Source organism: Antechinus flavipes, chromosome X (assembly GCF_016432865.1).
Source record: "Antechinus flavipes isolate AdamAnt ecotype Samford, QLD, Australia chromosome X, AdamAnt_v2, whole genome shotgun sequence".
NCBI lineage: Eukaryota > Metazoa > Chordata > Mammalia > Dasyuromorphia > Dasyuridae > Antechinus > Antechinus flavipes.
Window position 1 is genome coordinate 14,419,220 of NC_067404.1, and position 26,786 is coordinate 14,446,005.

Below are 26,786 nucleotides of genomic sequence, written 5' to 3' on the forward strand. Positions count from 1 at the left end.
ATTGGAAACTGTGGGAGTGCCCATCATTTGGGGAATGGCTGAATAAGTCATGGAGGTGATGGAATTATGTGGTAAAGTGACAAAGGGGTCAGTTTTTTTTTTTTTTTTCTTTCTCAATTGGGGGAGGAAGATGAGAAGTAGATCATTTATTTCTTTAATTTTGCCAATTTAAAAATTATATTCTCTTTTTTTTTTTTTTTAAGGAAGAAAGAAAAGAGGAAAGGAAAGAGTTATCAATAGTATCAAATGTTGCAGTAGTCCTTAAGGTTGAGGATTAAGAAAAGGGCCATTAAATCTGGAGGAGATAGAAAAATTTAGAATATGGACCTAGCAGCTTTCTGTTTTATTTGCTGCTTGTTCATCAAGTTCTACAACTATCTAGACTAAGTTTTCTGCCTGTTTTTGTTGGATTTACCCTCACTCTGAGCTTACAGATTTTAACCATGAGTTGAGTGTGGTATTATCCAGACTATGGCGATCTTGTTTCCTATTTTTTAATTACTTCCTATCCACTTTTTTTTTTTGGCAGATTGGCCTCTGTCCCACTTATTGTTGTTAGATGGATACCTCCTTTGCACCATGAATACTTGGCAAGTGTTGCAAAACTTGCTTTTTGGGTGAGAAATAGATTCAACCACTGTTGGAATAGCCGTGGTCTCTGCTGTTTGGGGGGATGTGCTTGCTTGTATGTGGGTGCGGGGAGTGTTAGTTACAAAACATTCCATTACAAACCATTGATTAAGCAGGGTGCCAATGACCACTGGGGATACAAAGAAAGGCAAAGGATGGTCTATTCTCAGCAAACTCAGTCTATAAAGAGAGAAGAGGTCAGAAGACAACCCTGTGGGACGCCCATTATTTACAGACATGACTTCACCCAGAAAGATGGAGAATTTTCACTGGTGGCAGTGGGAGATTGGGGGAGAGGGGTGTTGGTTCATGTTAGCTGGGTGTTTTTTGAAGCTAGGCCTTTTCTGCCTTCTAAAGAATTTAGAATGAGAAATTATATTGTGGCTGGCAGCAAAAAAAGAGTGAACTCCAAAAACTGGGGTTGTAGATTCCTGTCCTGTTTTACCCTCTCCCTACCCACTACTTTTAGTCCTAAATATCTTTTCATGTGATAGGAATCAAGGCAAGAGATCAGGAGAGCCATTGGTTCTGTTCATTGATGAAAACAGGGAACTATTTCCAGAGTGAGCGAGGAGAATTTACCTCATGCTAGAAGCAGAAGGAATGGATCTTTCCAGATATATTGTGCACCATGGTTTATTGGTAATGAAAGCTGCTGATAATTTATGAGAGACAGAAAATAGTCATGTATTGTACATTAATGGGAAAGATCCAAGGTATAAAACTTCAGTGGAAGCTAAAATCTCAGTGGTCAGGCAGACCTCTGACTAAGGGAGTAGATGGAGGGAACTGGATTGAGATTTAAATTTAGAATTTGCTTTAGTGGCAAGTGTTGTTTAGCTGCCTATTTTAAACCTAGAGGAACCAATCCCTTCTCAGCTATAGTGCTCTAGGTAAAACCTTTTTTTCTTCTATATCAGGGGGATCCCCTTGGATTTCTGCCCTGAGCCTTGGGATCCAGTATGTACAAATTGCATTACGGCTGTTTTGAGTTGTGGCTGTGCCTTATTGGCATCTTTGACAAGTGATATCACTGATACCAGTAAGAGTATTGAGGTCACTGGGCTTTTGCTTTCATTAAAGCTTTACTATGTAGGTGGATGTTTTTGTACTTTGGCTTGTTTTACACTCCAAGTCTACTACTTCACAGTGGCATGAAATTGAGCTAAAGGAGCATTTCCATTTCAAACTTCATTTTCTAGGCTTTGAATACTTTCATAAAAGTATATGCACAAAAAAAACACCAACCAACCAAACCCAAAATACCTTTTGGATTGCTTCTTGTTAGATAGAGCCTCGTAACCTGGAATTCATTTGGTCTATTTTATCTTTGGTGCCATTTTTGCTATAATGAAAGCTGTATTGGAGTGGTCTGTTGGATTTTGGGGGGAAAATATTTGCAATTTGCCCTTGTATGGTGATTGGTTTCCTGAATGCTAGGCCATGGTGACATTTCAGTCTACTGTGGAGAAAACCAATAGAGTGAACACATTATATTTTGTTACATAAGGCATTCTTCCCCCCCAGGTCCTTTTTTTTTCCTTCTTAGAGAGGCCACAGCAGAAGTAGACTAGGGGGGTATACTAGACTGAACTGTTTTTCTTTGTTACAAAGGTGAGTTCTGGCAGGGAAGGAAGGGAGAGGCTCCTTAGGAAGAGTCTAGGATTGGGAAATGACTGTTCTGAAAAAGGAGAGAGGGCAAGAGAAAAAGAACTGACATTCTAGGACCATTTACATCCTCCCTACTACTCATTCGTTCCCCTTTATTTGATCTTGTTTGCCATGTTAGTTAGCTTCCCTCTATTACTGGTTTCTGGCTATTCTTTTGATATTCCCTCTTTTTCCTTTCCCAACCCCTAATTTGCTACTGAAATTCTGTTTCTGCCAAGTTGGAAAATGGCTACCCTAACCTACTAAAGAAAGCTCTAATAATAGTAGGGTTGTGGCCAAAAGCCTCCTCTTCAAGAAAAAGGCCTCAATGGGAAATAATTGTTGCCCTTTCCTCTTCGGTAATAAGGACAGTAGTTGCCTTTGTCAGTATAGCTTCTTACCAGCTAATCCCTGGGGTTGTTCAGTTTTTTGACTGAATATTCACTGATTTCTAAATTAAATTGCCTGCTTTTTCCCCATTCTGCCAGGCTATTTTTAAAAGGTGCATATATTCCTTGTGCCCTCCATTTAAAGATTTTGGGTAGCACAATTACCTCCATCAAGTGTCAGACCCCTGGATTATGTAATGGATGTTATAGGTAGTGATTTTCCCCCCACCAACTCAGATTTCTTCATCCCCAATAGCCTGACTACTTCCTATGAAGTATCTGATCTAGCTTGGATTTGTTTTGTTAGGAATGTTGATGAAAGTTGAATTTTAATCACTTGGAAGCCTAACTTATATCGTTTGGCAAATATTAGGACTTCTCTCCCCTGGCTATTTGTTTCCCATTAATTAAACTATGCTCTGTCCCTAGCTCCAACCAAGAAGGCTGTCAGAAGTCAGCTAACTGGCTCATGGGTGAAGATTTTTTAAACACCCAGAGAGGTTGGTCAGACAGCGCTGAACATGAAAGCAGAGGAGACAAGGAAAAAATAAAAATGGTGGTGTTGGTTTACACTTCTGACCTTGAATTTTGTTGGAGGCGTGGAATGGGCAGTCAGTACTTTTGGAAGTTAGCCTTGCTTCCTATGGGGTCAGAAGAATAGCTTTCATCAGGTCTTGATTTGTGTATGTCAGCTCCAAGACAGGTTCAGGTGTTGGACTGCAGTGACAATCAGTCCAAGTCTCTCCATTGTGTGTCAGTCTAAAGCAGCCTTGGCTCCTGAAAGCCATCCCCCTTTCCTCACTGCAGACCACCCTCTTGAGTTCCACGGTGATTCCCCCATGGCCAAACTCAACAGTTTCTTCTCCATCTTTGTTCTGCTCTCCAGTCATGTTTCTGCTGTTTCCCATGGCTTTTGTAACTGAATTCTTTCTGCTCTCCTAAGCTCTCTAAGCATCCCTCTTTAAATATTCTCCCTCCTGTGCCCTCTGTGGATATACCCTTTATGGTCTTGACCTTAGCCTTTTTTTCTGATGTTCTCGCCCATTGTATGCCCATCTGTTCCCATGGTTTCAGCTGTCACCTGGGATCAAAGGACTCAGAGTTGAAAAAGGACATCATTTTAAGAGCATAGATTTAGATCTGGAAGGGACCAACCCTTGCATTTTACAAAAGAAGAAGCTAAAACTCAGAAAAAGGAAGTGATTTCTCCCAGTTCACATAGCTATTTAGTAGCAGTCAGCCTTAGAAGTCATGCCCTTTGAAAAATAAACCCAGTGTTCTTCCTACTCAGTCACTTTGCCTTCCAAACCCTTTATTGGGTGCAACCCTGACTATCTCCCACGTTCTACATCCACATTTCTAATGCCCAATGGATGGCTTAGCTTGATAGCCTTTCAGTACCTCATATTTACTACATCTAAAGCAATTCTTTGAGTGAGTTCTGAAACCTGCTCCTCTTACTAACTTATTTTTATAAATAGTAGCACCATCTACCATTTAGTTCTAGACTAGAAAACCCTGTTTTCATCCTTCTTCCCTTACATCCTATTATTTACCAAATTTGCTGATTATATCTTCACTATCTTTTAAGGCCAGGACCTCATTGCCTCTTGTCCGGACCATTTCCTCTCATGTAACTCCCCACCTTTACTTTGCTGCCAAAACCTTATGCAGATCCCTATCATTTATTAAATAAGACCACAACTTGGTCTGTTTACAACCTATTCTTCTATTCTTTCTGATACTACTACCCTTCTCATTCCAGTCAAAGCATATTGTTTACTTTCCCAAACTGCACTCCTCAGTGACTTTTTTCACATCATTCCTTATATTGGGGATACTATAATTCACTGCTGTAAGAGTTAAGGAAGCAGGCTGAGAGATGAAAACAGATTCCAAACCCACTGTTCTTCCATTCTACCACACTGCTTCCTTAGTAAAAAGTTTTTTAGGACCTAGCCCTCTCTATTGTCTCAAATCAGAAGTTCTCTCTCCCCTAAGACTTTTCTTAACATTTTGTACCTCTCTTAGGGACTTACTGGGCTCTGATTTTGCATTATAATTATTTGTGTCCAAGTCTTCTTTCCCCTTCCCCCTAGTTAATTTGTCAGTACCTAGTGGGCAAAAATTCTGTTTTACTAATTAATTAACCTTTGTATCTCACCCAGAATCTAGCCTAATGCTTTATTCATCTCATTTAATAAATGGTTTCTTTGTTGTTGATTTCTCTTCTTCATCCCTGGAATAAACAAATTGATTATACAGCAAAAAAGGACATCACTGTAGCTCTTAATTAGCATGTTCTTTGCTTATTGCCTGAGTTCACTTGAGCCTACTGGGGTTTTCCAGGCTGAATTCCAATTCCAGCTTATCTTCTGTTGTACTGTGCGAATTAAGGAGATAGAGTTTCTTAGGAGTCCTTTTTATCTAAGGAGTCTAAGAGAAGAGGCCTATGATTTTAGGAAATATTTTTATTTCGTTCATTATATAATTTCATTTTATTAGGGCTGCATTTCCTTTTTGCAGATTTTTTTAAATTGGAGTTCATAAGAGGTTTTGTTTTTGTTTTTGTTTTTGTTTTTTTTTTTTTTGGTTAATGAATAGGCCAGGTAATCAAGAAAAAAAACTTTCTTGATTTTCTATATCCTTTCTTTGCCCTCTTTTTTTGCTGTTCTGATGGAAAAAAACCTATTCTTTTTGAGCTAGAGATGTAGCCTGTCCCCTAACCTCTGGCTTTAATGAAATGACTTAATACTTCAGTGATCTATGATTTTTTTTCTAGTTCTGTGAGCACCATTGCTGATCAAAACCCCGAGAAGATCTTTTTCGTAAGTTGCTCTAGCGAGAAAGTTTATCACTTTGGCTCTCTCCAAATTTTGCTAGGTTCTTTCTTGGATAACAGATGCAGTTCAAAGCCTTTCCAGCTTGGTAAGATCTTTCATACTTGTACTTGTTGGTTTAATCTTTGAGACTCTCTTTTACCTCTATGTTACATATGTGAGAAATCAGCAGAGGACTTTAGTGGAGGATTAGAGATTTGCTAGATTTCAAGCTCCTGGAAAATAGATATTGTATTTGTGTCATATAGAGCCTAGTAGTGAAATCCATTGCTTTTTTTGGTCTGCTCTGCTTTGCCCAAGACAAGATGCTTACACTCAACTCACTCCAGAGTACTATATATATAGACACTGGGGCGCAGGGGTCCTCAAACTTTTTAAATAGGGGACCAGTTCACTGTCTCTCAGACTGCTGGAGGGCCGGACTAGAGTCAAAACAAAAACTTTGTTTTGTGGGCCTTTAAATAAAGAAACTTCATAACCCTGGGGGAGGGGGATAAACGTCCTCAGCTGCCACATCTGGCCCAAGGGCGTAGTTTGAGGACCCCTGGAAGGGTTGCTATAGCCAGATTTATTAGCTCAACAGTTAAGTTAACAAAATCCTAGAGTATGTTCTAATTAAGAGAGAGAACATATGAGATAAATCTGCAGCTTTTGTGTTGAATCCCAACTTCTGCTGTGACTTTTGCCTGCATAAAATCAATATTACTAGTATTAACCTTTATTTAATTCAACTTATTGACCACCCCCACCCTCTTCTCTATTCTCCTAAAGAAATAATTGCCCCCTTACATACAAAGAAGTTATCTTCCTGATCATGGGTTGACTTGGAACTAACTAACAAATAACTGCCATTTTTTTTTTTTTTTTTTTTTTTTTTTTTTTTTTGCTGAGGCAATTGGAGTTAAGTGACTTGCCCAGGGTCAGCCAGCTAGGAAGTGTTAATGTCTGAGACCATATTTGAACTCAGGGCCCCCTGACTTCAGGGCTGGTGCTCTATCCACTGCCCCATCTAGATGCCCCTAATAACTGTTATTCTTGCTTTGAAAGTTTTAGTGTCAGCTCTTCAAGTTAGAACTTCTGAACAATAAGTTGTGGATGATGATGATGATGATGAAAATTACTCAATCAGCAAACATTTCTTAAATGCCTACTGTGTGCCAGGCACTGTGCTAAGAACTGGGAGCCACAAAAAGAGGCAAAAGACAATTCTTGTTTATATAATATCCAGGAAGCCAGTGTTACTAGATCAAAAATTAAGAGGTAAGAAAATTGGAGAGGCAGAAGGGAGCTAGGTTTAAAAAGGGCTTTGAGTGCCAAGTAAAGGATTTTGTATTTGATTGTGGAGGTGATAGAGAGCCTTGAGATTTACATTTAATTATACAACTCATTGGTTAAATATCTTTCTTTAAAAAAAAAAAAAAGTTTTTAATTGATGTCTTTTTGCACTACCATAGATTTCTGAGGTATCCTTTCCCTTTTCTCTCCCAAAGTAAACCTCAAGATGGGGTCACAAAGAATCAGACACAACTGAACAACAATTCTATTGTTTTAGGTCATAGAGTATGGAAATTTTAGTCATTTTATGCATAATCCAATTTGCTCCAAAATGTTTGTACTGATTCACAACTCCATCAACAATGCACTAGTAGATCAATCTTCCTACAAGCCTTCCAACGTTAATTAATCCTGGATTTTGTCATCTTTCCCAATTTTCAGAGTATGAGATGAAAGCTCAGGGATGTTAGTGATTTGGAGCGTTCTTTCATATGGTTGGTAATAGTTTACACTTCTGCATTTGAGGTGTGTGTGTGTGTGTGTGTGTGTGTGTGTGTGTGTGTGTGTGTGTTATTTACATATCACCGAACCCTTATCATACAAATTTTTCCCCCATTTGACTGCTTTCCTTCTTATTCTAAGTACATTGGTTTTATATGTGCCAAAGCATTTCTGTAATCACAGTTATCTACTTTATCTCTTGTAATTGCCTCCATCCCTTGTATAATTAAGAATACATATCCACCCATTGCCATGAGAGGTATATAATGTTTCTCTTCTAATTTTTTCATAGTATTACATTTAATATTAAGGTTGTGTATACATACAGAATATATTGTGAAATACAGTGTAAAGTGTTGGTCTAAACCTAACTTCTACCAAACTGCTTTTCAGCTTTTCCCAGAAGTTTTTACCAAAAGGGAGTTCTTTCCTAAGTAATTTATGTTTTCCATTTTATGGAACACTGAATTATTGGTTTTCGTTGTTTCTGATTCTTCCTTGTCTAGTCTGTTTTATTGATCTATCTCTTTTACTCCTTAACCCATATTTGTTGACTTCTTTATAATGTAGTTTGAGGTCTGGAAGTGCTGTTCTCCTTCATTCCTCCTTCTTTTCATCATCCCCTTTGATATGCTAGAGCTTTTATTTTTTTCCAAATGAACTTTATCATTGAGTTCTGCAAAATATCTCTTTGATAATTTGATTGTCATAGCATTCAAATTGTAAATTAACTTTAGTAACATTGTCATTTATTGGCATGGCTTAGTCATAATTCCACTGAATATTCTTCCAGCTCTTTAAGTTGAGTCCAATGCCTTTCAAACATGATTTTATTGGTTTTCGCAATGCCCCGGTAATGGAAGCAGCTCAGCTGAGTAACTCATAGTGAAAGTAACAAATTCCAAAAATATTTAGTAAGGAACTTGGGGGGGGAAAGCTTTTTGTACATTTTGCATATACATATATGCGTGTGTGTGTTAAAGTATATTTATACACACATATGTATGAGAAATATCAACATAGGAGGCAATTCAGTGGTATAATTAAATCACTAAAGACCTAATTTTTTTGTTTGTTTGTGGTTTGTTTCTTTTTAAAGATGGGTTTTGGGGGCAGCTAGGTGGCATAGTGGAGACAGCAGGTTTTACTAGGGGGATCCAATTTTTTTGTTTTTTCTCTAAGCTTCTCTTGGCCCAAATTGTGTTCTTGCACTTTTGACCTATCTAAGCAGCACCAGTCTTACCAGTGGTGACACATAGAAATGCCACTGGTTTTTCATTAACCTCTAAGCTACTTTGGAATCATGTCACCATTCTTTCTTCATTGGAAAATCAAAGTTCTCCCCAGTAGGTTGGAAACCTCACTGGTAAGGCCTGACCCAAGGGTTGGCATTCACAGGGTAGTGTCCAATCCCAAGGAAAGAAAGAACTATGCAACTCCCAGTATGTATGGAAGTGACTGCTTCTGCCCAGCTGGGAAAAGATGTTCTGTTTGCTTACTATCGGTGTATTAGGATTTCATCTGCTAGCAGAAATGGGATGTCATGTCACATGTCTACCTATTGACTCATTCAGCAAAATGAAACCATACCATAGCAGTCTTTCTCCCATTATTGTCATTAAGACAGCCAGGACCCATGATCATTTCCTTCCATCCTGTGTCCAGGATGTTGGGAAACTTTTTTTTTTTTTTAAATGTTAAACTTCTCTATTTGCTGATAACAGGATATCACAGGACAGAATTTAATTCTTGTCAGAAACATTATACTCAGAGATGGAAAGTTGAGCCCATTTCTAACTGGACACAGACTTAAAGGATGTGTCTTCCCCCTTGGATACCAAGTGCAGCAGTCTTTAGGATCCAAACCTACAATCTGAAGCTGACAACCCTCAGGGTTACCTCCCTATCTGGCAGCCCAGGGCTTCCCAATAAGCTAAATGCCTCCTACCTCAGACCAACCTCTGAATGACTTTGGAAGCCAAACAAACTGCCTTGATCTCCTACTTCCTCCTAACTCTTGTAACAGGATAGATGAGTAAGTAGCAGAGTGACATAGTAAATAAAGGACATGACTTGGAATCAGGAAGAGCTGGGTTCAAATGTTACCCCTGATACTTTCTGGACAAGGCACTTAACTTTTTCCATGCCTCAAACAACTTTCCCAGACTTAGATCTACTGAGTCATGAATTGTGCTCTACATCTGGGGTGGGGGTGGGGGTGTATTCACCTTGGGAGTTTTCCATAATGATGAAATCACAGATTCTTCAAGTAATAATTTCTGCAGCATGGTAGGAAACTGTCCAAAGATAGAGGCCTTCATTTTCAGACTGCTTAGCAGGGTCAAGCAGAAATATTGGGTTTATTAGATGAGGGAAAGTATACCTTGAATTTCAGTTATAGTTGTAGAGTTTGTTGGGTTCCCCAGTATTTAAAATTCTACAGATTATGATGTTCTTTGTGATACTTACATCCTTATTTAATACTTCAGGGAAGAGCAGTCTGAAGACCAAGACCTCCAGGGCCTCAGAGATAAGCCCCTGAAATTCAGAAAGTTGAAGAGGGATAAAAAGGAAGAGAAAGAAGGAAAACATGAATTCCCACAGCCATCATCACACCAGTCTGCTGAGCCAGCTGAGGCAGGAAAAGCAGAAACATCAGAAGAGGCTGGGTCAGCCCCTGCTGCACCTGAAGCTTCAGCTTCCCCTAAACAACGGCGTTCTATCATCCGAGACCGGGGGCCCATGTATGATGATCCCACACTGCCAGAGGGCTGGACAAGAAAACTAAAACAGAGGAAATCAGGTCGCTCTGCTGGGAAGTACGATGTCTATTTAATCAAGTGAGTACAAACAAGAATGATGAGAAGGAGACAACTGGGTGGGTCATTAGAAACGTGCTCAGAAACTGATAGGAATGGCATTTGAGTGGCCTGCCTTTTTTGACCCTCCATTTATATTTTTAGTATCTTCTGCTTTGCAGAATATGAAGTAACAGTTGTCACTTGCATGTGACCCAGATCTCCCAGTGTATTCCAGTGGCTCCCATTCATTTAATTCCAAGGAGTTTAGGTTGTACCTCCATGACTAGTACCCAGTAGGCCACCCAAGGGGATCATTTTTCTTACAAACTGTCTCAAAAGTGACATGGGTGAATACAAAAAGAAAATAATATGAAGAATAAAATAGGAATTTGTTTTAACTAGACAGATTTCATTGTCAATAGTAAGATGTGATCCTATATTCAAGCTACATGCCCAACAGAAGTTGAAAAAATTAGTCATTCACATAAACAAGAAGGAGCTGTGGCACACTGACCAAAGCTACCTTAGAAAGTCTCGTGTTTGGAGGGAGAGATGAGTCTTCCCATTATAAGCATTCCAGGAACATCCAGGTACCTGGCCAGCCAGCCAAATTGTCCTTCTGGCTGTGGCAAGTGGAAAGAAGGGCAAATGTCCCATGACTTGGAGTGAGCTTATAAAGGTTAGGGGAAATAATAGTTAGTCTGAAAATTCTTCAGAAGGCTACTCGACAGAAATTAATCAATCCTAACCTCCCTAACAGGGAACCATACCATTGAGTGCTTGAAAGGATTTTTGGCAAGGGTAGGCGTAAGATTACACTTTATATAGCACTTTATCAGGTGTGGCTTTAAATGAAGAAGCTTTCCAGGGAGTGATCAAATCTAATCCAAATAGATTTCAAACTTAAGAAGTGTTTCTTAGACATTTAGTTCCTTTAAACACTAAGTGGTTATCTTTATTAGAGTATTAGTACAAGGGCCAGATTTATTTTTCAGTTGGTAACAGTATAGTTCCCCCCCTCCTCCCTAAGAGATGTGTGATTTCCCTGGTCTCTGGATGGTGTGATCCACACTGCTTTACTATAGCCAAAGTTCCCTCTATGCAGATTACTCCGTTTATTTTAGATAGTACCAGTTGTCCTAATTAGTTGCATGATTGTGCATTTGAGGCCAAGGAGACATTCAATGATAAGAGATTGTGAAGTGGAAGGAGGCCTTGACTATCAAATACCAATTTTTTTTTCTGGTATTTGTCTTATATATAAGAAAATAGCCCCTTGCAGTCTGTTTCAGTGCTATAATAAGCCAAGTGAACCCTGCTGTCCTTCCACCTAATTGTGGTTTTTGTCCTTAGCATTACCCTCCCCATCCAGAGAATCTAAGTATTCTTAGCTCCTAACAAAGAATCCTAATTGACATCACTTGCCAATGACTGGATCTGATCAGATGAGTCCCAAGACCTAAGCTCTAGTATTTTACAAAAAAAATGCTACTCCTCAGTGAAACTGTAGGGGCAGTTAGGTGGCACTACAGTAGATAAAGCACCAGGCCTGGAGTTAGGAAGATTCCTCTTCCTGAGTTCAAATCTGGCCTCAGACACTAGCTATGTGACCCTGGGCAAGTCACTTCATCCTGCACTTCCTCATCTGTCAAATGAGTTGGAGAAGTATCTTTCAGTATATTTGGCAAGAAAACCTCAAATGGGGTCATGAAGAGTCAGACACAACTGAAAAACAATAAAAGTAATTTTTCAATCATCCAAATGTTTCCCAAAAAAACTTTGGCTTTTGTTATCCATAAACACTATGAGAGCAGCAACTCTCTTTTATCTTCCGTAAAACACAGATGAAGATACTGAAACAACAAGTCTGGTGTTTTATATTCTGGCCTCAGCCCAGAGCCAGTAGGAACTCTCTTTCCAGCAGTTTGGAGCCAGTCACTCAGTGGTAATGGCAAAGTGGTGTTTCCCAAATAGACAGATGACCATATGTCTTCTTTCTCATCTTCTCTGGTCCAGGATTGCCAGTGCCAAAAACAGATTTAGAAATAAATATGCCCTTTATCGTGTTAGTAATTATTCTTTGGGCACACTATTTTCTTTTTTCCCCTCTACTCCAGCCATCTATTCAATTCATTTTCATAGATCTTCAATTTGTTTTGATTATTGAAGATCATAGTCTGAAAATCCTTTTATCTTGGGAAGCAGTTATTTTAATGGCAGAAGTGATTTTTTTCTATACACAAAGTTACTTATGACGCTGTCTTGCAACCTTTTGTGTATTCCCAAAAGCCTGATTTGATTCATCTTAATCAAGAATTTACCATCTTGCCCACAAAGACTTGCCACCTATCGTGGCATCTGTGAAAGTCTTTCTCTGGTAGCTAAAATGGTGTCAAGGGCTATTTTCCCCAGGCTGAACTTGAAGTGAAACAGCTAAAAGAGTAAGGATTGGGTGCTCAGTACACAGAGCTCATGGTCAGACAGCTATTTCTCTGTCAAGGAAAAAAGAGAGTCTTGTCTTCACTCCCCGCTTCCTCCTTTCCCCGTTTGGCTCCTGAAAGAACTTCTGTTTAGACAGCTTTTTTCTCTTCTCCTGATTCACTGCAGTAAGTCATTCAGTGGGCATTTATTAAACATCTGCTACATGCCTTCAAGGAGCCACCATCTCGGCTTACACTTTGGTTTGTGATAGATCATGTAATGAGCCAGAGGCCTTTGTGGGATGAAAGAAAACAGGCCCAGTGAAATTGTTAAATAAGCCAAGAAGCAATATTTTCCTTTGCTGAAAGGAGACCTAAGAGATCTCACGATCCTGACATTCAGGCCTCAAATCCTAGAATAATAATATCCAAGTTGAAAAGTCATTGAAATTCATCCAGACCAACTCATATCTGAATCCTCTCTACAGTGGCTCCAACCAGTTGGTTATCTAGCGTCTCCTCCCTACCCTTAATTTTCAAAGTAACTTATTCTACCTTTGGATAACCCTATTTGTTTGAAAGTTTTTCCTTTATTTGAGCTGAAATTTGCTCCCAAGCTAATGCAGCAAATATTTCTTAATCACTTACTACGTGTGCCCCATGGTGCAGCATCCTGAAGCTTTCAGCAATTGGCCGGAGTCCTGCTGTTTGAGCTTAAGTAAAACAGTGATTTGGCACATGACATAGCATATTTGAAGACAGCATTGATGACACTAAATTTCTTCTTCAAGCTAAACATGCCCAGTTCCTTCAGACAATACTTGCCAGTCCCCTGACTATCCAAATCTCCCTCCTTTAGGTGGTTTCTAGCTTGTCAATATTCTTCTTAAAATGTGGTACCTAGACATGAGTGTAGTTTCTGAGCAAGGACTGTCACTTAGCTCATTCTGTTATGATGCTTCTATTAATGCAGCCTCAAAATTAAAATGTTAATTTTGGCTGCCAAATCACTATTGGTTCATATTAAACTTTCAGTGCCCCGGATTCTTTCATGTATTGCTAGTGCTCAGCCACATCTCTCTCTCACCCCCACAGATTTTTATTTATATAATTTGTTGTTCCATACTGTCAGATAAATTTTGGATTACAATTCTGGCATTCAACGTGTTAATTATTCTTCCCATCTTGCTATCTTCTGAGATTGGAAAAGCACACTGTCTATGCCTTCAACTGAGTTATTGGTTTAAAAAAAAAAAAAGAAAGAAGGAAAGAAATAAAAAAATTGAATTCAGTCATTCATCCAAAGTCAAAGTTTTAAATCTACTTAATTAAATCATCACCCATTTCTTATCTCTCTGTCTTGTTCACAAGGCTATTTTATAAATTATCAAATAGTTTGTTTAGATATTATGTTTCTAGAATTACCTGATAACCAGCCTATTTTTCATAGGCTGATAAAAAGGCAGTGATTTGTTCCTCCTAATTCCATTCTGGTTCATAGTAGTCTCTGCTTCCCTTTCCAGATTCTCAAAACCTGCTTAGAATTCTCTTATCCAAACTTTCATTTGAATCTCCTTTTATTATCTTTTCCCAAACTCACCATACTTATTCTCCTTAGTATTTACACTTTTTACATTCGCTTATCTGTAAAGCAGATTCTTTTATCATTGTCTCCTCAAGCTTATGCCAAACCAAAATGTCAGTTTTCTAACTCAACTCTGGCCTTTGGGCTTGCTGGTGTTCCCCGTTCTGTTGCCCGCTAGCTGTTGGTTAGTGCCAGGGTATACCGCCATATGAGCCTCTCTTCATTTTTTTCCAAATCTGGGTATACTCAGCTTTGGAGGGGCTTTGTGTCTCACACAAATGCCCCCACTACTAAAACCCCAGGTGTCCTTCCTTCTTGCTTCCCTGTTGACACTGTTCACATATGGAAACACCTGTTGTTAATAGCAGGTTTGTACTGGTGAAGCAGTTGTCTTGGGTCCTCCCTGACACCTGCTCATCATAAGGAAAAACCCTTGACTTCCCAGCATTGATAGTCAAAAGATTGGCAGAAATCAGAGAAAGGTTAGAGCAGTTTTAATATTCTCAATAACCTCCCCTCCTGGGTTTCCATCTTCCAAAGGAAAAATACCTGACACACACTAATCAAGTGGAAAAAATATTAGTTGGTCAAGATTTACAAAATATTTTCCTAACAGTTCTGTGAAATAGGTAGTATAAAGATTAGCATCCCCATCTTGCAGTTGGGGAAACTGAAGCTTAAAAAGGGAAGATGATCTGCCTAGCATTGTAGTGAGTAAGTAGCAGAGCCCAGATTTGAACCCAAGCCTCTCCTGACCAGATTGTCTTCTTTCCTCTATTCCGTGCTAAATATATACTGCCGGATTCCCCTCCTAACCAACAGAGAGACACATGTTTTAGCAGCATATTTAGTGCCTATGAGTAGTTTGGGTTTGGTATGAAAAGCATTATAGATTTCTTTAAGACAAAAAAGTGGGGGAGCTACGTGGTGCAGTGGATAGAGCACTAGCCCTGAAGTCAGGAGGACCTGAGTTCAAATCTGGCTTCAGACACTTAACATGTCCTAGCCCATGTGACCCTGGGCAAGTTACTTAAGCCCAATTGCCTCAGCAAAAAAAAAAAAAAAAATAGTCAAAGAAGGAATCTTCTGGACACATTGCCCAGCATAAAACTTGTTTAAAAGTTCTGTTATTTTAAAGACAGAAGAAACCATTTTAAGCTAAGTCAAGAGAGCTGTTGAGATCTGCCCATTTATAACTCCTCAGTATCCTAATAACTGAGGAAGTTGCTATGATTTGAGCTCAAGCTTAAAAGAAAGACAGGAACTACCTTGTTTTTGGCAAAACTATTACTGTCTCCCATTTTCCCCATCTATAAAATTCATTCTTGCCAATTGATCTCTCAGGGCATTATTTAAAAGTGCTTCAAAATGAAGGAGAGCAAGGTTTTCTCCTAGGAAACATTCTGATTCTTAAAAAAGAAAAAAAAATCCAAAGTTGTAAGGGATCTTATTTATCATTACATAATAGTGTGTTGACCTTTGACAGAGTATTAAAAACTCCAACCTGAAAGGACAATAAGCCTCTAAAAGAAATCTTGTGTATTTAGCCAGCTTGGGGCATATAATCGAGGAAAATTCCCCCTTCTACCCCCACCCAAAAAAAAAAAAAAAAAAAAAAAGACCTTAAGCTGATTGTTAGTTAGTTAATCCTAAATTGTAACTTGTAGAACAGTAGATTTGGGGTAGGCAGTTAGGCATGTGTATTTCAGCTTACATGATATAGAAGAGAAATAGTTAAATGAAACATTTACACGACCAGCAGAAGGATCAAAACTATATAGAAAGACAAGTAAAGCCAGAGTGAGGTAGACAGGGCCTGGAGAATAGGGAAATTTAGTCTACCAGTCTCTATTCTCAGGGACTTTCATTCTGCTGGGGGAAAAAAAAATACCATGCTCTTCTGCTCAAGGCTTTTCCTGGTCCCCTCAGTTATTAATGTTATCCATCCTCAGAATTATTTTTTTAACTTAATTATGCACATTGTTTTCTCCTGTAAAACATGATCTAGAGTACATCACATTAATTCTGGCTTTCCTCTCCTTTGCTGTCACAAATCGTGTATTGGAGTGGTTCCTTGTCTCTAAGATTCTTGCTGTTCATATTTTAGCAGTATTGATTACTTGTTGATCAGAATCAGGATACCCTTTTGTTATTTCCTCTTCCTTTTAAAGGATGAAATTATCATTAAGACAAGTCATCAATTTATTGCCTGCTCTGTTCTTGGTCATGAGAGTATGTCAGCAGATGGCCAGATAGTTGAATTCCCCATATTATAGTATCAGTGTTTCCATTCCAAATTTGGAATGTTTCCCAGACTTCTTAACAGATTCCTTACTCTGTCAAAATAATCTGTTGATCTTCATTCAGGTGTTTTCTACTGTTTTTCCTCCAGGGTTCCAGGTCAACATTCACTACTATTCCATGCTCTCACCCTTTTCTCTCCTCAACTCCCACCCTATCCCCAAACACATACACTTTGAATAAAACAGACTCTCAGATCGAATTACAGTCAGGAGCCCCAGCCCACCAAATCCTAGTGGTACCTGTTCCCTGTGAGGTCAAATTTTCATCCTTACATAAATCAGTATCTGTGTTTCATCGTTCATTAACCTTACTTTGTATGTTTGAATATGAACATCTGAGACAATGACTTTCATCACTGGTTTTCTAAAATGAATTATAATTATTGGTCCCCTCTTTTACTGTTCTTCCTTCTTCATTATACTTCATTATCCTTTTTCTTTGATCTGTCAGCTCTCTTCTTCATTTAAAGTTCTCTTGCGAAAGAGTCCAGGCAGATATTTTTTGAGTGTACTTGATAGGAAGGACATTCCTATATTTTAAACCTTGCTCCAAATCCTATTCTCAGCCATCAACTGTTTATTAAACAGTTAAGTTCCCAAATCCTCCTTTTGAATCTACCAAATGCCATGAACAGTGGTGATAAAAAATTCTCATACCTGGGTACCCAAGGTCTTCATTTTTTTGCCCAAGAGTTCATATTCACTTCTTAGCTGTGCTTAAGTTCTTTCTTGGGGTACGCATACATCACCAGAACTGGGTAGTGGTTATTAGATTGGACAGTTCTCAAGAGGTTTTCTACCCCATCCTGACTACATGCCCTTGAAAGGCAAGTAGATCTTGCTGTTGTCTGTGTCAAGTTAACAAATAGCTGTCTAGGTATCCCTTAGCCAGGAGATAGCAGCTACTTATTTTATTCCTCCTCTGACTGTAGTTGGAAGACCAAATAAGTTTAGTGTGAGTAAAAGAATAGTAGGAAAAGTAGATGGGTAGAAGATTGGAGGTTGGAGATAGAGAAGAAAATTTCAGAGTCCCAAATCTTAGAGGTAATGCAGTTGGTTGACATTTCTATGTTGCCTTGAGGTTTGCAAAGTATTCTACACATTCTCATTGAAACTGATAGTTCTTATCTCCATTTTACAAATGAGGGAACAAACTCAGGAAGGTCAAGTGATACAGCCATGGTTTCCATAGTTATATAACTAATGAACATCCAGTTATAGTCAGAGCTAGGTTTCCCCTTTGTCCAAGAGACAGGAAGGTCTGCTCAGCCAGTCGAGCTCACAGGGTCATTCTGAGAATTGAATGAGAATGTTTGGGAAATGATAAGGCATTGGTTCTAACCCTGAGTATCCCTTTCCCTCCCACCTCCCCAAATACCTTGTCCTAGAAGCCTTTCCCTTTCTTTCATTTATTGACAGTCTCTTTCTCTTTGCTGCCCACTTCTGTCTCCAAGCATATGCAGGTTGCCCAGTCCTTTAAAAGGCTTCTTCACGATCCTTCTCTCTCCTTTCCAGCTACCATTTTATTTCTCTTCTACTGCTAAGCATTTTTAAAAATTTCTCTCTTAGTTATTGGCTTTCCCCGCCACTCTACTGAAACTGCATTCTTGCTAATCACTGATGATCAACCAATCACTAAATCCAGTGGCTTTTTTTCCCCTCTTCTTCCTTAACTTCTCTGCAGCTTTAGACACTGACCACTTCTGCCTGCTATCTGGCTTCAGAGACACCACATGCTCCTAGAGGCATCCCATCTACCTCTCCAGCTGCTCCTTCTCTGTCTCCTTTGCTAGATCGTCATCCTTTTCTCTCAACCCCTTAAAGTGAGTGTTCTCCAAGAGATTATCTTTGGCCCTCTTTTCTCTCTACAGCTTCTCCTTTGACAGTCTCATTCCCTCCCATGGTTTCAACTACCACCTCTATAAGATTGATTTCCAAGTCTGTTTCTTCAATGCTAACCTCTGAGTTCCAGCCCTACATCCCCCAAAAGCCAATAAGTATCTCTACTTTGATATGCCACCGGCAACTGAAACTCAGTATGTCTAAAATTGAGTTTCTCTTCCCCTTACACCTGTTTTCCCTCCTGGTGTCACTAATTCTGTCTTGGCTTCCTATTCAATACCCTCTAGTCTCCCACATTCAGGATCTTATTTCTCTTTGCCTCTTTCCTTTTCCTTACCTTTCCCATCCTTATGGTTATCATGGTTCATTGATACAACCTTCACAATCATAGGTGTTTATTGTCACCCACCTGGACCATTCATTGCAAGAGATTTCTTTCAAATTATTCCACTGCCCTTTCTCCCTCTTTCCAACCAATTCTTTTCACTGTTTCTTTCTTCTGCCTAGAGGTGCTTCTGTCACTCCATTGCTCCTTTTTCCTATTGAATAAAGTCCTCATTATTTGGCCTGGCATTAGAATTGCCCCTTTACAACCTGTCATCATACTCCTTTATTTCATACTGTTCCTCTCCTCCATACACCATGTGCTCCAACCAAAGAGGACTGCCCTTTGCTGCCTAAATATGTTTGGCATGGCTCTCTCTGTGCTCATTGAATTTCCATCCATCTTTTAAAGTCCAACTCAGATGCTGCCTTACGTATTCCTCCAAGATAACTCCTGCCTTTTTCCTTAGTCCTCAGTAGCATTTGGTTTTGCACACTACTGATTCACTTCTAGAACACTGGTTGTTAAAAGTATCTGTATTCATGTCTTCTCACTCTCCTAGACTGTATATATCTTTTTCAAATTTTGCATCGCCTCCAGCTCCCAGCACAGTGCTCTGTACACAGTCAGTACTGAAGAAATGAGGGTTGAGTGAATGAACTTTAATTTGACAGATTAAGAAACCGAGGCATGAAGAGCTTGTGGCTTGCCCAAGATCACATAGCTCAGTTGTGATAGGAGCAGTGTTAGAAACCAGAACTTCCAACTCATCATCCAGTTTTCTCTCCATTGTGCTGCTTCTCACATCATGACCCTCTTCTGCCTCTATTTTTAACACACTTTGACTTGAAGGAAGCAGTTTTCCAAAGCCCAAATAATAGATCTTTGTTTTGCTTTCTGTAGTTTCCTTCTCCATAAACAATTCATTGCCATCTTCCACTTCTGCCACTCATGACATCGCCATGAATAATATTTAATGATTATTCTTTCTCTTTTCCACAGTCCACAGGGAAAAGCTTTTCGCTCCAAGGTAGAGTTGATTGCATACTTCGAAAAGGTAGGCGACACCTCCCTGGATCCTAATGATTTTGACTTCACTGTAACTGGGAGAGGGAGTCCCTCCCGACGAGAGCAGAAACCACCTAAGAAGTCCAAATCCCCTAAGGCTCCAGGGACAGGCCGAGGGAGGGGACGGCCCAAAGGGAGCGGCACAGTGAAACCCAGGGCCACAGCCTCAGAAGGGGTCCAGGTCAAAAGGGTGATTGAGAAAAGTCCTGGGAAGCTCCTAGTCAAGATGCCTTTTCAGCCCTCGCCAGGGGGGAAAGCTGAAGGGGGTGGGGCCACCACATCCACCCAAGTCATGGTGATCAAGCGCCCTGGCAGGAAGCGGAAAGTCGAGAGTGAGCCACCGGTCATCCCTAAGAAACGGGGGCGCAAGCCAGGAAGTATGGTGACTGCTGCTGCTGTCGAAGCCAAGAAGAAAGCAATCAAAGAGTCTTCCATACGGTCCATTCATGAGACTGTGCTGCCCATCAAAAAGCGGAAGACCCGGGAAACCGTCAGCATCGAGGTGAAGGAAGTGGTGAAGCCCCTGCTTGTCTCAACTGTGGGGGAGAAGAGTGGGAAAGGACTCAAGCCTGGAAAGAGCCCAGGTCGGAAAAGCAAAGAGAGCAGCCCCAAAGGGCGAAGTGGTAGCACCTCCTCTTCCCCCCCGAAAAAGGAACCGCAGCAGCAACAGTACCACCACCACCACTACTACCCTTCCTCAGAGTCACCCAAGGCCCTTCCCCTTCCTCACCCTGAGCCAGAGAGCTCCAAGGACAGCAAAAGCCCCCCTGAACCTCAGGACTTAAGCAGCAAAGTTTGCAAAGAAGAGAAGATGCCGAGAGGGGGTCCACCCGAGAGTGATGGCTGCACAAAGGAGCCCGCTAAGACTCAACCTCCAGCTGCTGCCGCCACCACCGCTGCCACCACCGCGGCAGCAGAAAAGTTCAAACACCGAGCAGAGGGAGACCGAAAGGACATTGTTTCATCCTCCATGCCGAGGCCAAACCGAGAGGAGCCTGTGGACAGCCGGACGCCCGTGACAGAGAGAGTTAGCTGACTTTTTAAAAAGTGGATTTAAAAAACAAAAGAATAAAGGCAGCTGTTGTCTCTTCTCCTTCTGGGCAGGTCTCGGACAAAGCTTCCCGATTAACTGAAATTAAAAAGGATTTTTTTTTTTTCAGTCAACTTAGAGTTTCGTGGCTTCCGGGTGGGAGTAGTTGGAGCACTTGGGATGTTTTTCTTACCGACAAGCACAGTCAGGTTGAAGACCTAACCAGGGCCAGAAGCAGCTTTGCACTTTTCTATAATAGGCTCCTTCAACAAGGCTTGCTGCATATACTACTGACCAGACAAGCTGTTTATCAGGCTTTTTAGGGTACACCAGCACCTGCCCTCCATTCATCCCTGTTGGGAGAGGGATGGTGTACTGGTTGTCACTAGAGACCTAACAGAGTAGGGTTAGTGGGAGCTTACATTTTCAGTGCCATTAACATTCTAGTCCAAGGTCTTAAATTATTATGTTGTGGGGTTTGTTTGTTGTTGTTGTTGTTTTTTCCCCCTGAAGGGGCCAGGGCCGGGGGTGGGGGGGGCAAGGGGAGGGTAGATTCCTTAAGAAAGAGGGTCGAGACAGATAGCAGAGCACAGAGCAGTTGGCACTAGAGGAGACCTGGTCTAGGGGCCAGGTGACATCATCTAATCCCAAGGGGCTCCAAGTGAGTAGTTGGGTGGGGAACGATATTACAGGATTAGAAACAAGATAGCTAAGGCTAAAGAAGAGCAGTTAAAACCCTGCCCACTGAGAGTTGACTTAGAAAAGGCCCCTATGGAAGGATCCCCAATCACCAAAAGCGATCTGGAGCTACTTCATTTAGTGGATCTTGTGTATGTCTGAGTGTGTACTCACATAGCTGGGTAGTGAGAAAGAAAACGTTCTTCCAGTTCTTTTCCAGTGCTATTAGCTTAGGGACAGGTTAGAACTGGTCGCTCAATTGTGTGATCGTTCCCATTGCCACTTCAAAACAAACTGAGATGCTCAACAGAAAACTGGCTTCAATGGGCAACATGCCTTTGCCACTTACTTAAGACACCGGTATATGATGGGGTTTTGAGCCCCCCTATACTTGTAGGTATCTGCGCTTGTTTGAAAGTGGGATTAGCACACAGGGTTCCCACGAAGCTTCGAAACTCTAAGTGTTTGCTGCAGTTTTATAAGGACTTCCTGACCATTTGCTTTTCTTCCCTTCCATCTCTCCTTTCCTTTCTAAACTCTTTGGCCCCTCTTTAGGCATCAACAATGAGTACTCTTGGTTTAGTTGCACACTGAGCTGGCCCTTGCAGGCTCCCAGGTGGGCAATACTAACCAAGCCCTGTTTCCCGGAACATGTACCCCTGGTCACTTATTTTCATACCATTAAGGAAAATTACTTATTAAATCCGGTCATAAGGAATTCAAAGTCCCAAAACATGCCTTCCTCATCCTCAAATACATAAAAACAAAAGAGAAGTTTGGAAAATGCTCTGAGACCTGCCAGAGTAACAAAGGAATCCTTCTGCCTACCAAAGCGACAAAACAAACCTCCTAGCCAAGTGGACAGCACAATCATGAGGCTTTTTTTTGTCTTCTCCACTTTGGCCTTTGAAAGCTTACAAACTGTTCCTCCTAAGGCACAGTATCACAAATAAGAGAACACTCCAAGATCTGTTCAGTAATTTTGAACCCAGCCCCAAATGCATACCTAACCCTCACACTCCCAACGGGCTTTCCTCACACGGGAAATTTAGGATCTTACCCTTTTTTAGAGAGCCTGCATAAGGCCCCCTTCCATCCGTTTCAGGATCTTGGGTGGGAGGGTAGAGGAGTTGGTTTTGCTTTTTATTTGCTTTTTGGGTGGGGAGGAAATATATCTTTTTAACCTCTTTGGATGTTCAGGAAGTCCTTATCCTGCTGCATATCTTCATCATATTGGTATATCCTTGTCTGTGTTTACAGAGATGTCTCTTGTATAGAAAATCTATCAAACTGCGAAGCACCTTATCAAAAACAGTAAAATGAGAGTGCAGCTTTCTGCTTACACACAAACACACACACATACACACACACACACATACACGAACAGCTGCAGTGAACTGTCAAATATGTGCCATCTAGTCTCTTTCAGTCATTGTTTCACAGCTTCCTTAGGAGGATGTAATCATGAAGGATTGAACTATTATAAAAATAATACTGCATTTTCTCAATTAGTCTTTGGTAACCAGGAACCATAGTTGACAGTTCCAATCAGTAGCTTACAAAAGGAGTTTGCCCTCTAGGTCTTTCTGCAGTTGTTTGGCCTATCGTAGATTTGTCTCAATTTGCTGAACATCATACAAGTATCACAAAAAAACTCATCAGTCCCAACCCTTAGGCCCTTCCCACTTTTCAATCTTCCTGCTTCACTGCTGATAACTTCTCCCAAAAGGGAGGGTTTCTGGGTTGTCCAAGGAGGGTGTAATTCCTTGTAGCACCTCTTCCACTTCTCTAAGGAGAAAAGGCTCCAAGCCTACCGAGTCTCCTCGCTCTGGATTTGTGTGTTCCTTAAGTCCTTTTGTAATGATGGATTTCTAATGGGCCTCCAAAGGACACCCACATGTGCACTTTAACTAGTCTGTTTCTTGAAGCCCCTTCATCATTGGAAAGGGATATTTTTAGTGTTTTGGTCTGGTTTGGTTTTTGCTTATACTTAAAAGTATTCTTAGACCAGTAGAATTGAGCTTTTGGGACCATCATCAGGGAATGATAGTTCAATGTTCCACCCTATTTGGTTCCCTGGAAAGAGGAGTCTCTGGTCCCCACAGAGTCACACTGGACTCTCTCCGGCACACGCCACACCTCACGCGAGACTATTTTAGTCAGGGGAGATAACAGCACTTGAAAATGAGAATCTTTCTTCTGGATGAGTCAACTTCTGCAGCCCCCTACCTCCCTCCACTTTCTCCAATGAAATTTCCAAAGCTGCAAGTGGTGACCAGGGCTCTTTCTATTTCTGTTATTTTTTTTTCCTTTTTTCTCTTTCTTCCAACCTTCCCTCTTTTCCCAGCCAGAAGTGGCCTAAGTCAAGCCCCTGAAATGAGGCTGCAGATTTTTCCCTCCTTCGATGTACCATTGGCATGGTCTTCTTGCATTTATTTTTCACTGTGGCTTGAAAATCCTCTCCAGCTCTGGGGTAGTATGTTCCATCTTTTGCCCTGAGTCCCAGTGTCATCTCTGGGAAGTTAGCAGCATATGTGAGAGTCTGTGCTTTACAAGTCTGAACAAGACAGGGTGTGGAATAAGAAAGAGTAGATGAAACATTGTACATTGAAATGCCAAAAGCAGAGTGTCTGGCATTGGTTAGCAATGTAGCTTACACTGTAGATATTTGAACATTCAAGATGATTGGGCAGCCTCTCTTAATGCCTATACTAAGCATTGGTGAATACTGGTGACCTTCACGTGTCCTTGGGGTAGAGGACATAATTGAACATTTTCAGCCTCATTTTTGTCACTGGGTTCACCCATAACCACTCGATGTTATATTCCAGCTTTTCCTAGTAGCAGCTATAACAGGTTTAAGCATCTCTCCTCTCTCTACCCAGTGGGTAAGGAGGAGCATTCACACAGACAAACTAGTGATTTTTTTTAAAACACTCCATTATATATTTGGGCAGGAGGTCTGCCTGAGCACTTGGTTATCTCATATCCCCAGGAAGTGACAGAAAAAGAATCCAGGGCCTCCTAGCGTGAATTTCCAAGGAGGTTAAAGATCCCAATGCAATCCATGAATGTGAGCCCAGGGCTCTGCCAGCACATGGATTTTGAAGCTGAAATAGAAAGGTGTTCTGGAGGCAAGTCTAGATGTCCTGATGTTCCGGACTTATGAGTTGTGTGTTCCTGGACTAAAGATTAATCGATGGTGAAAATTAGGGGAATCGTCCTCACATCCCTGAGCTGAGTGAAATCTGTCCCTTTATAAAGTCCATCAAAAAAGAGCGAACTTGTGGCTGTACTCATAGATGTCAGTGGGAAAGGAGGTTCCCTAATGGAGCGTCGGAAATTTAAGTCATTTAAAATAAGAGACTAAAGCCTAGGAAAGCAGAGAATATGAACTTACCCGATCCATGGTAGCAAAAATAGACTCCAACTGACCAGAGGAGAAAGTGGTAGCCACAACTCAGTGTCTAGCGATCACAGGATCATAGCCTTAGAGGCCATAGAGTCCAATCTCCTCATTCTTCACAGGAGAAAACCGAGGCACAGAGATGCAGTGACTTGCCCAGGATCACAGCTAATGTTCAAGGTAGAATTTGAATCCCAATCTGGTCTTCTTGACTCTTAAGTCCAGCCTAATAGCAGCCATTTCACACTACCTTTGATTTACCAACTTGAGTTTGGTACAACTAAAGGTTTCTGGTTAGTTTGCAATGGCTTAATGCCTTGATTTCTTGGATTGTGAAATAGAAACGATCAAGTGAAAGGTAAATCCTGAAGTGTGAAGGACAAGGGCTGTTGTTGAAATCACTTGAATAGATCAGACCAAATCTTTTCCCAATCCCAGTCACTCTAAGTCAGTACAAAACAGAGGACTTGGCCACTGTGTGAACGATAAATGCAAATTTCCTTTCCAAGACCATTGGTTGAGAGAAACACACCCATTAAGTCTACTATTGGGGCTGTAGAATGGAGGGAAGATCACAGTAAGAAATCCCAAACACCCCTCTGACTGTTCTTGAAATAGGAACGGAAATGGGCCCTTTCCACAAGCAAAGTGCTTACTGAGTACCCACCCCTTTGGTAGCGTGTTTCTGATTCACACTTGGGTAGATGGGTAGAATTGAGTCTACCTACCTTTTGTTGGGATCACTGCACTTTCGCCATCTCGACATCAACATCTCCCAACCTTTGGTAATTGATAGTACAGCATCTGCAATGATTGCACTTTAACAGAATTCAATGAATGTCTCCATTTGTGTATTTGTTTCTCTTTTCAAAGAGTGTCCTTGTACCATTGTAAAGAAGAGCATTGCCTGCTTCTTAGAGACAGTACAGATTTTGACTCCTCCAGGGTTGAGGGACGGTCTCAGTTTCTACTCCTGGCCTAGTCACATTCAGAAAGCACACGAGAAGAGGAAATGCAATCCAGAGTCAAAACCTAGAAACCTTTTGGTTCAACTAGTCGCACTTGGGTGTTTCTGAACGGACAAAAGACTCAAATCTTGCTAAAGTCTCACTCTGGCAGTAATTTGGAGTTAGAACTGTAAAGTGACAGTTGAGCAAAGCAAAGAAGTCAAACCAAGTCCTTGCTGTCAGATTGGTCACTGGGGACTGGGGCAAGGGGCACGTGGCTCTGGAGCCCGAAATGTTCTACTGAGGCCTCCACTATCTTAGGCACTCCTACCATTTGGAAACAAAGCCACTTGCCGCCAGGTTAAAGGAGTGTTGCCCTTGTTAGCATTTTCTGGACTCGAGTTCAGAGTCCGGCTCCTGAATGGGCTTGACATGGAATTTGGGAGGCAGAAAACCTGGGGTTTGAATCCCATCTCTACTCGTTCTTGCCTGAGCAAGTCTCTTCATTTCTCTGACCCTATTTCCTCATTTGTAAAATGAGGGAGTTAGGGCGAGTCCCTTCCAGCATTTCGTTCTGTCTCTCAATTAGGGGGCAAGGGTGAGGTAGCTGCCTGCCTTGCCAAGAGGTAGTCAAGACCCAGCTCTTGGGCCCAGCCAATAGTCTGGGGGCAGGGAGGGGTGGGAGCCAAGATGCCAGTTCTTTATCCTTAGATCAGCAGCAGGGCCTGCTAGAGCCCTCTGTTCAGTCTTCCCTGTGGTCCCCGCCACCCAAATCCCCTCTCTCTGCTGGATCAAGCAGCAAAACAACATTGCAAAATCAGGCCTGAGGACCCGGGGAGCTAAATAAAACCTGAGTGATTTGGAAAAGACCGAGTATGTATAAAACTATGTCCAGAATGCCCAGAAGGCACAAGACGGAGAGCTAAGGAAATTGAGCTCCTGCCGGAAGGCCTTAATCCTCTGTGTTCAGTGGAAAAGCTCCTCTTCCTGGTAAAACCAATCCTACCCAAGAATACCTAGACTAAGCATAGGCCTGATTTTTCTCTTATTCTGGGATTTTGTTTTTCAATTTTAATTCTGTTCTTCTCCATCCCTT

General features: G+C 41.1%; 1 protein-coding gene across 1 annotated transcript in view; it reads left to right on the forward strand.

Annotated features, from left to right (window-relative positions):
- MECP2 (methyl-CpG binding protein 2) overlaps positions 1-20,793 on the forward strand; it is an 84,860-nt gene extending 64,067 nt beyond the window's left edge. Inside the window, exons 2-3 of the mRNA XM_051968762.1 lie at positions 9,775-10,125; positions 19,564-20,793. Of these exons, the coding sequence (XP_051824722.1) occupies positions 9,775-10,125; positions 19,564-20,665 (1,453 nt within the window). The 3' untranslated portion in view covers positions 20,666-20,793. The remainder of the gene's footprint in view (positions 1-9,774; positions 10,126-19,563) is intronic.
- The last annotated feature ends 5,993 nt before the right edge of the window (positions 20,794-26,786 follow it).